General features: G+C 35.6%; 2 protein-coding genes across 4 annotated transcripts in view; one reads left to right on the top strand and one right to left on the bottom strand.

Moving 5' to 3' along the window:
* LOC123763180 (protein lin-9 homolog) overlaps positions 1 to 1,771 on the top strand; it is a 37,912-nt gene extending 36,141 nt beyond the window's left edge. For both annotated transcript variants that reach the window (XM_045750187.2, XM_069303097.1), the window contains exon 14: positions 1,448 to 1,771. In XM_045750187.2, the coding sequence (XP_045606143.1) occupies positions 1,448 to 1,455 (8 nt within the window). In that variant the 3' untranslated portion in view covers positions 1,456 to 1,771. The remainder of the gene's footprint in view (positions 1 to 1,447) is intronic.
* Positions 1,772 to 2,079: 308 nt separating this feature from the next.
* On the bottom strand, positions 2,080 to 9,222 carry LOC123763181 (peptidylprolyl isomerase cyclophilin-33). Of its 2 annotated transcripts, none has more exons than XM_045750192.2 (7): positions 8,669 to 9,222; positions 8,114 to 8,283; positions 7,519 to 7,734; positions 7,000 to 7,125; positions 5,216 to 5,393; positions 2,843 to 2,991; positions 2,080 to 2,259 (listed from the first exon to the last, which is right to left on the bottom strand). In XM_045750192.2, the coding sequence occupies exons 1-7, from the start codon at positions 8,700 to 8,702 to the stop codon at positions 2,191 to 2,193; spliced, it is 942 nt and encodes a 313-aa protein (XP_045606148.1). In that variant the 5' UTR covers positions 8,703 to 9,222; the 3' UTR covers positions 2,080 to 2,190. The 2 variants fall into 2 exon arrangements, with proteins under 2 accessions (XP_045606148.1, XP_045606147.1); XM_045750191.2 differs by having other exon boundaries at positions 7,000 to 7,128; positions 8,669 to 9,221.
* Between the last annotated feature and the right edge of the window lie 778 nt (positions 9,223 to 10,000).

Raw genomic sequence — 10,000 nt, 5'->3', positions numbered from 1 at the left:
TTGAAGGTGTCGGTAGGATGCCTAAATAACAGTCAAATTGTTGGGATGTATATTCAACTGCATAATTACATCTCTGGACTTGTTTCGGTCCGTCCTGGACCATTCTCGTCGTCGTCCCTTCACTTTCTAGTGTGTGGTTTGGTCAACAATTACATCTCTGATTTAACATCAACTAAATCATAGTGTGATGCCTCAGATCATGAGCAGTTTTAGTAAATGGCATCCAACTGTGTAGACAGATTAAATGGTTTAACTTGGGTTTTACAAAGTGATGTGGATTTAAGCAAGCCAGTCTTTGTAGTAGACGATTCAAGGGGATAATTCAAATCAAATAAGTAATGAAGCATCTTATTTTACAGCATTATCATCTATCATTCAGCCTAACATATAATTACCAAAAAAATGGATTCAGTGCCTTTGTTAATTGGTTTATTTAATATTGAAGTAGTTTATGTAAAGCGGTTTACATACAAAAAATACAATATTGTTAAGTGTGGATAATGTGGAAAATACAAATGCTGGACATAAGTCATTGTTTTATGATTGCTGGCAGAATTTTAGAATAATCTGGCATATTTTATAAACTTGTGAATCTAAAATAGGTTTATTCATGAGTCTATTAAACTTGTGCATATTAATACATGAATCTGCACTAGTATTATTCATGATTGTATTGAGGAACTTGTGCATATCAGATACTCTCGTGTGGGACATTATTGAGTGAATTACCGAGCCACTTAACAAATAAGGTTGACAAGGATTACCAATATCAATACTTTATAGTAGTGTGGTTTTCTGTACGTGTTTTGGCATCCTGTGTCAAGTAGATAATACTTTATTGATATGATATTGATGTATATTTTTTTATTTTAAACCTAGTTAAAAGATTATTATATGGATAGATAAAAGATTAATGCTGTATGTGGATTGAAATATTTCTTAGCAAAAAATGTAATTTTTCATTTGTATATTTTGAAGCATACTGTAGAGAAAGTTACTAGAAAATTGTCAAATTAATCAAAATTAAAAGTGCATTTCTATACAGTATATATATTTTGGTTTTAAAATTATTTGAAGGTTTTGTGTTCCTGATATTGTTCTTTTTACCTATCCATTTATTTTCACTTGAAAATTCTAGTCATAATTAACATTGCTAGGTTCGTGCTGGTAAAGGTAGTTAATTTTGGTGTATGATACATTTTTTGGGTTGAACATTACATTTATACATAATTGTGGAAAAATGTTCTCATTGTTAAAACATTGGATTGTGTGATGTACAGTATATGGAGTATGTTATCACAGGAAGGATTTTTGGTCTGGACGTGGTTGATGCCATCAATATTGGGATTATGATTGTCTTAAAAATATTAAACTCAAATGTCAGTAGGTTAGGTTGCAATAATTTTATCTAAATTACACAAGCTGACTTCCCTTACAATTGTTTCAGAATTGTGACCTCCACATTGGGATGTATCGTGGGCTTCAAGAATTCTTATCAGAGTAGAAATTGAGTGTGGCCTTCTATATTATCAAAATTAGTAAAAAAAATGACATTATTTCACATTGGGATAAGTAGAGAGAGAGAGTGAGAGCAATCTTGCAGTACAACTGGGCACTGGTTATGTTTGAGTTGCTCTGCGTGATTCATCCTTTGGTCAGATTTGTTTTGTCCACAAAGGTTTGGTGTAAATAGTTGAATTAGCTTCATGGTCATAATCATGTTACATATTTGTACATATGTAAAGAGAGTATTACTATTTTAAAAGTTAAAGATGGTTTGATTAACCTATGTGAAGTGTTTATTATTTAATTGTACTTTGTTACATATGCTAGTTTTTATTATTATTCAGGTATATTACTTCTGAAAGCTCTGGATCCTGCCTTCTGAAGTATATTGTTAAATGTTACTCCATGCCACGTATGTTATATGTCGTATGGAGCTAACCAAACTAAAACATGTAGCAAAACAAGCGTTTACAAATTTTTATCCTTGTTTGGAGTTTTTTGATAATTACAAATTTTTATGCAATTTTGACTTTGATATTCAGCTATTACTAGAGGATAAGGAAAGCAAATTAGTTTCATACTATCATTTTATTCAGTACCCTTCATATGAGGATAATAATGCTACAAAATTTTTATGTATTTTTGTACATAAATTGAATAAACGATCTTTACTGCGAATTAATCCTAAACAAGTTCACCGCAGTTGGAAATGATGACCTTTTCTGTTGGCTTTCCAGACTTGGTTCCACATTTCTGGAAATTAAAGATGTTAATATTTTATTGAGCAGAAATTCAATGGGGAGGGAGGGGGTGGGTGGATGGGACCATTCTATTTTTTTCAGTTAATGTGACAAAATAATAGACATGCAATATTTCAAAGAATTATAACAAATTGAAAATCAAACTGTATATACAGGGCAATTGTTAAAAATTACATATTGCATAACTAACTTCTAATGATCATATCATTTATAGAGTACTGTACATGTAGCCATCTGTATCACAGGAAGAAGGGCATGACTGAGATTTAAGAGGGGACTCCCAACCCTTATCAACCTGGAAGCTTTGGGGAGAGTCTATTCCATTTGTTTCACATTCAAGAGCGTGTGGTGTTATGACATCCCTACAAGAAGGAAGCAATGCAATTGATAAACCCCCTCACAGAAGTCTCTTCCAAAGGTTTAACTTGCATTTTCCAATAACTAACTAGGTGTAGCCTTAGTCTTATTGATTATAGTGTTTTCACTTCAATACGTGTATTTCTAAATAATGCGTGCAATACAAGGCCTTACAGTACTGCTATTCAATGTTACAACAACATGTCATGCAGTCTCACCTCCATTTTTCTTATTACGTCCAAGCCAGTGACAACCTGTCCAAAGACAACATGCTTGTTGTCCAGCCATTCCGTCCGCTCCGTGGTCAGGAAAAACTGAGACCCATTACTGTTGGGACCTGAGTTTGCCATAGAAAGTATTCCTGGACCTGAAGACGAACAGTAACTGTCAGACCAAATATTGACTACAACACCCACCTTTATCTTGCCAATCTTTATATAAACAATTCAATAACATACAAACAAAAATAGGAGATTTATAATGCCAAAATGAGCAGAATGCACATTTCCTAATATATTCTTGATATTTCAGTTGAATTAAAAACATAAGTCACTCCTATTTATACCCAACAAAACTCTTAAGACACTCGAGTGATCCCACATTTATTAATTATATTGTCCAATACCTTGTTTCATAAATCAAACATCTCTTATTTTCAAACACATACTTATCCTGGTCTTTTCTTAACCCAAGCTTATCCAATTTGTATCCATTATTATACATTCTATTTTATGCCATTATAATTAATATACCCCTTTATCAATTTATATCAGTCAATCATATCACCCTTTACTCCATCTATTTAGATAATGTAAATTAAGCTTTCTTCACTAAATGTGCAATTATTAGCATGTACTGATCGTTCAGTGCACTGCCATCATCATCAAAGACCTATGCCTTGTGTCAATGGCTCCAATAGCTCAATTTAGAGTCTCACAAACATCAGCCCCTGATTCCCCTCACCAAAACAGAAGGTGGAGAAATGTTGTCGTTTCTCCACCTGATGTGTGGTTTGGTCATCATACCTTCAGCCACATTATTGTGCCTCATTGTCTACATATGATGATGACTACACCGATACCTGCACCTACATAAAGATATTCACTGCATGATATTCATATTTATTTTGGTAGTCTTTCTACTTTTGCATACAGAGTCCTTACTTTTGAGCATATTTCTTATGAAAATTAAATAAAAAATATGCCTGGTCCTGGCTCCTATCAGAATATAGTGTTGACGAGCGCCACAATGAACACTGACCAGTATGAAATATGTGTAAATGTAGGATTGTTGGTACTGTATTATGTCCATCCTTTTGAAAACAGGTCTACAATTTCATAAGCAAAATAAGAGCTAAAATTTATTTGAGCAAAGCCGAACTTTTCTTTAAGCCACTCAAATACGCATTAAGACTAATTAAACAATGTTCTGCAAAAGGTGTAGATTCCATGGTAAAATCTACCTTTAATGCCTCATTTTCCCTCAGGTTTTGACCATTAAAAATGTGTATAGTCATCTTCAAACATTTAAGCCTTTGATATCCCCCATGTGTTTAGACTGAAGGTAAGAGACCAACTTACAGGTGTTTATATTATGTAATGAATCAATTGCCAGTAATCAATATATGTATTATATGCAAGAAGTGGGGGGGGGGGGGGGGTTAGAGGACACATTACTTGGCTGTCTCCACTTTTGTGATTTAAGGCAGGTTTGTTATAATGTAAATCATTTGGTTACAATTAGAACTTTACAAAATACATTTCAGTACAGTAACTACTTGAATTATGAAATAAGCCATTTATAACAAAAATAAAAAGAATGGCCAGAAGGTAAAAAATAGGAAGCTTTATTTTAACAAAATAAGAGCAATATAAATACTGTTGCTCTATTAAAAAAAATCAAGATACAATATACAGCATACTGTAAAGTTATACTGTATGTGGTTTATCTAAACACTTTCTCTTCTGTATTAAGCACATCATAATATACTTTTATATGCGATATTTGTCCATTGATATTTTGACTACATCAAATCTTCTGGCATAGTTTGGGGAACTTCTACCTGTAAGATAGGTTGCATTCTGCACAGTTTAGGTAGCTTCTCCTGTTGGGTGGCAGTTTCCGCAAATTTAATTTTTCATAATTATTCCAATGACCGGGGAGCCGGTCGGCCGAGCGGACAGCACGCTGGACTTGTGATCCTGTGGTCCCGGGGTCGATCCCGGGCGCCGGCGAGAAACATTGGGCAGAGTTTCTTTCACCCTATGCCCCTGTTACCTAGCAGTAAAATAGGTACCTGGGTGTTAGTCAGCTGTCACAGGCTGCTTCCTGGGGGTGGATGCCTGGTCGAGGACCGGGCCGCGGGGACACTAAAGCCCCGAAATCATCTCAAGATAACTTCAAGAAGATGTCTCATTAGTTTATTCTCTAGTTTTTTGCTGTAATATTATTCAAAAGTATAATTTGTGGAACATCGCTATGCTCAATTCTAGGTAATAGTGGATTTGAGAAAGGATTAGTAGATGGACTAATGTCTACACATGGACAACTTTACCCTATGCCACACTTGCAATATTTACACCAGATCTTACCTGTGTGCCTCAACTTGAAGTTTTCATCTTCAAATTTTGCACCATATATAGCACGTCCTCCTGTTCCATTGTGGTTGGTAAAGTCTCCTCCCTGGCACATGAAGCCAGGAATAATGCGGTGGAAAGTGGATCCTTGGTAGCCATAACCCTTTTCGTGAGTACACAGACATCGGAAATTCTGTAAAAAAATCGTGCATCTATTTTAATGAAATTGGCCTTTTCTGGTGGTATCCTCAGTAGCATGCCAAGCTAAATGCTAGCTCAGTCAAGCCATAGAAAGTTGCATCAGACCTCCAAGCTCAATCTTTGCCCATTGGGTCCCAGGACCAGAATCTGAGCAGTCCATAAGGCTAGGGAAGCTTGGTGACCATAGGTCAAACTGTGCTATGAGGCCCTAAATGTAAGCAACCTTGATGCAGCTAACTCAATGCTGCATATTCAGACTTAACAACACAGAAATAATGTGGCAGAGTATGCATATCTGGAGAAAGAAGCCCTCCTAAACCAAGTAGAAGAGAGAAATGTAAACCCATGACCAGCCAAGCACCCATAGGTATGAGAACCAGAGAACCTGACCATACTAAACACCCCAAGCCCAAGTGCTGAATGGCAAGGAAATGCACACCCTGAGAATCACATGAAGAACACTGCTAGGAAGCTATACTATGCTTTCTAACCTCAGAATCGCTCTTAAATATACGGATGGCGAAATATTAAAAAATTATTCATGGCCTTCGTGAGACCAAAAATGGAATATGCAGCATTTATATGGTGCCCATATCTTAAGTACATCTCAATAAACTAGAAATGCAAAGGAATGCAAATAAATGGCTTCTGGAACTGAAAAACAAGAACTATGAGGAAAGGCTAAAGGTGTTAAGTATACCAAAGCTTGAAGATAAAAGAAGAATAGTGATATGATCACTACACACAAAACGGTAAGAATAATCAACAAAATTGACAATGATGAATTCTTTAAACTTGCATCTTCAAGAACAAGAGGTCATAGAATCAAGGTAAGGAAACAAAGCTTCCAAATAACATAAGAAAGTTCTCTTTTGCACAGTGGTAGATGTTTGGAACATGTAAAGTGAAGGTGGTTACACCAAAACTGTCAGTAGTTTCAAAGCATCATTTGACAAAGAGTACTGGGAAGACGGGACACCACGAGTGTAGCTTTCATCCTGTAACCACACTTAGGTAATTACATGCACACAATTTACATGGGCATACATACACATACAAATTCAACAAACATATCACATGACACGGAATAAAATGTTTTAGTAGTGGGGGATAATGGAGGCAAGATTTATGTAATAAGAGATTTAACCCCTGAATGGTGCAGCTATTTAAACAAACTACATCAAGGTGCTCATTACTAAAAATATTTAACAAATTAAATGGGAAATCTGATTGTTTGCACAATATCTTCATGCCAAATCACAATTTCTTCAGATCTGGTATATTGGTAGAGTATAAATTGAAACACACACATAAATTGAAAATGATTTAGACAAATACAGGTACACATCTGTGTATCACTGCATTTAACTAAGATAAAACTATATTATATTATATTATATATATATATCACTCAACTATTAAAAAATAAAAGTCTTTAACTTTTAATATTTTATTGTTATTATGTTTGAGCACTGTCAGAATTACAGTACTATTATTAATACATACACGGTACTGAATAGTACTTATATATTATGATGAAGCAAATAATTCTACAGAATAAACACTACAGCTTAATAAATGAAAACATTTTGACTCACCTCAACAGTCTTAGGAACGACATCGGCTCTCAACTGCATGACTATTCTTCCAATTAGACTCTTGCCAATTTTAATATCAAAGTACACCTGCGGGTTTGTCTTTTTCTTCGTCTTTGGTTCTTCTTCCTGCTGTAGAACTTAATTACTGTTTTAAGTTTTAAAACTATTTTATTTTAAGATTTCAATTTAAATAACAATCAGATGTTCATTGCTTGAATATGAGGCTGCTTTCAAGAATTATTTCCCATTAAATATCAAGGTGAACAGAAACATTCTAAGTGTCAACAGATTATGTTCTTATATTTCAACAGAATCAAGCTGTCTAAGCTCAGATCTCTTAATTACATAGCATATTTCTTCAATATCTCATTTGCTTCCACTATTTCAAGTTACTAACCATTTATTTATACAGGTGAATAAACTGACATGAATTAATAATACACTATTGTAACTTCAAGTAACAAAGACTGATGATTAACCCATCTTCGGAAAAAAATAAGTAGATTTTTATCGACTCACTGTTTCTTCTGCTGGCCGCTTGATACCTTCAGTAGGTGTTTTAGTACTATCTGGAGCTCCATTTTCTCCCTCTCCACCTTCACCATCTAATGTTGCACCTGCATACTTATTCAGCCACTCATCATCGGCCCATACAGCACGTGATGAACCTTCCTTAGCTTTCTGTGGTTTGGCTAGATTTACACGTATTGTACGACCAAACAGCTCACTCTCATTCTGAAATACACATTAGTGTCTTTAATTATCTGCCCTCACATACACAATATATATCAGCAGCATTACAACAATGAACAAAATAAGGTTATCTTGAAATGATTTCAGGGCTTAGCGACCCCGCGGTCCAGTCCTCTACCAGGACTGGAGGGAACCCCCCCCCCCCACATGCCACGGGGTCCTGTTTGTTACACATTCCCAGGAAGCAGCCCATAGCAGCTGTCTAAATCCCAGGTAACTATTTGCTGCTAGGTGAACAGGGGCATCGTGAAAGAAACTGCCCATTTGTTTCCACCTCCACCAGGGAGATTGCCAATCCTTATAATCCTTATTGAGACATTTAAGCTACTAAAGTTATTAAATAATATAATTATTAACTTACCATATTATCAATTGCAGCAAGGGCATCTTCGGGCAATTCAAACTCAATAAATGCAAAGCCTCTGTGTTTCTCTGTTTCGTAGTCAAGAGGAATCTGTATATCTACAACATCTCCAAATGGAATGAAGGCAGACCTCAGGACGTCATCTGTCACCTCATCTGCCAGACCACCTACAACATGTAACAAAGATCTATTAAGCATCCACACCCTAATAATTGAGTCAGCTGCCTCCACTCAACTAATCCATACATAACCTTTCCTAATCTACTATTAGAGTAGATTAGGAAAGATTAGATTAGATTCTTGTCTTGAAAAATAACTAACATTTACACAAAGAAATTACAATAGCATGCTGCATCAACTGGTCCAGCTTAGTTACGAACCTCATACTGTGTATAATGAGGGCCGATACTATACACATGGATGTGTTAAAACACTATATTTTCTCATGAATTGCTGCAAACTTGCTAATTTAACATGAGCTAACCTAATAGCTATGTAGGTTATAGACTATAAAAACTCTTGGATATTAACAATGAAATGTATAGGCCTTACCGACGTAGAGTATCCTCTTGTTGCTGCTTGCCATGTCTGGCTCTTGTGCGGGTCGAGAGGTGACTGTCTGGCTCTTGTGGGGGGTCGAGAGGTGTATGTCTGGCTCTTGTAAGATTCTAGAGGTGTATGTCTGGCTCTTGTAAGATTCTAGAGGTGTATGTCTGGCTCTTGTAAGATTCTAGAGGTGTATGTCTGGCTCTTGTAAGATTCTAGAGGTGTATGTCTGGCTCTTGTAAGATTCTAGAGGTGTATGTCAGGTTCTAGAGGTACAACTCTAGCTCTGGTAGGAGTCGAGAGGTTTAGTTCACGTTTCAATACACCAACACCTAACAGATAATGTGTAACAGTATCAACCCCGTACTGCAGTTTCTAGAGTAACAAGTCCGCCTTCTGGGTGAAAATAGTCATTGGGAGGAGCTTTGACAAGCTCCTGTCTTCCTGGAGGCCACTAGAAATGGCGATCCTCAGGTAAATTCAGGTAAAACAGCATTTTACAGTGAGGCGGCGAGGCAGAGGTAAACAAATATATTCCAGACACTTCGTACACACGAGGGATCGTGCGTTTAAAAATAATTTTTATCGTGTGTTTAAAATAATGTTTATATTTATAATAATTGTTATATTTATAATAATTTGTATTTTAATAATTTTTATATTTATAATAATTTGTATTTTAATAATTTTTATATTTATAATAATTTTTTATTTATAATAAATTTTATATTTATAATAATTTTTTATTTATAATAATTTTTATATTTACAATAATTGTTTATGTTGATCAGACCACACACTAGAAAGTGAAGGGACGACGACGCTTCGGTCCGTCCTGGACCATTCTCAAGTCGATTGTGATAGAGGCAGGAGGGAATGGCAATAAATAGGCTAGAGAGAGAGGCGAGAAGGAAATCTTAGAGGAAGAAAAAGCAAGAGGAACGGAAGGTAAGGTGTAATAAAGGGGGTAATAATAGGAATAAGATAGGAATCGTAAGATTACGGAACTAGCTCGTTTCTTGTAACTCTATCCTCATTACCTAGCCTCAAAACTTTACATTTATCAGCATCAAACTCCATCTGCCAATCTTTTGACCATTTGAAAACTCTATTTAGATCAACTTGAAGTGATAGTGAATCTTCTTCCGTGTTAATTTCCCTTCCGATTTTTGTATCATCGGCAAATTTGCAAATGTTGCTACTCAAACCTGAATCTAAATCATTTATATATATTATAAACAACAGAGGTCCCAGGACAGAGCCTTGAGGCATTCCATTCCCCACTCTGACTTAACCCCATTTATACTAACTCTGTTTCCTTTGGTATAGCCATGCCCT

The sequence above is a fragment of the Procambarus clarkii genome, chromosome 49 (assembly GCF_040958095.1).
Source record: "Procambarus clarkii isolate CNS0578487 chromosome 49, FALCON_Pclarkii_2.0, whole genome shotgun sequence".
Classification (NCBI taxonomy): domain Eukaryota; kingdom Metazoa; phylum Arthropoda; class Malacostraca; order Decapoda; family Cambaridae; genus Procambarus; species Procambarus clarkii.
The sequence above is the reverse complement of the archived record's forward strand: the minus strand, read 5'-3'. Positions and strand labels throughout refer to the sequence as shown.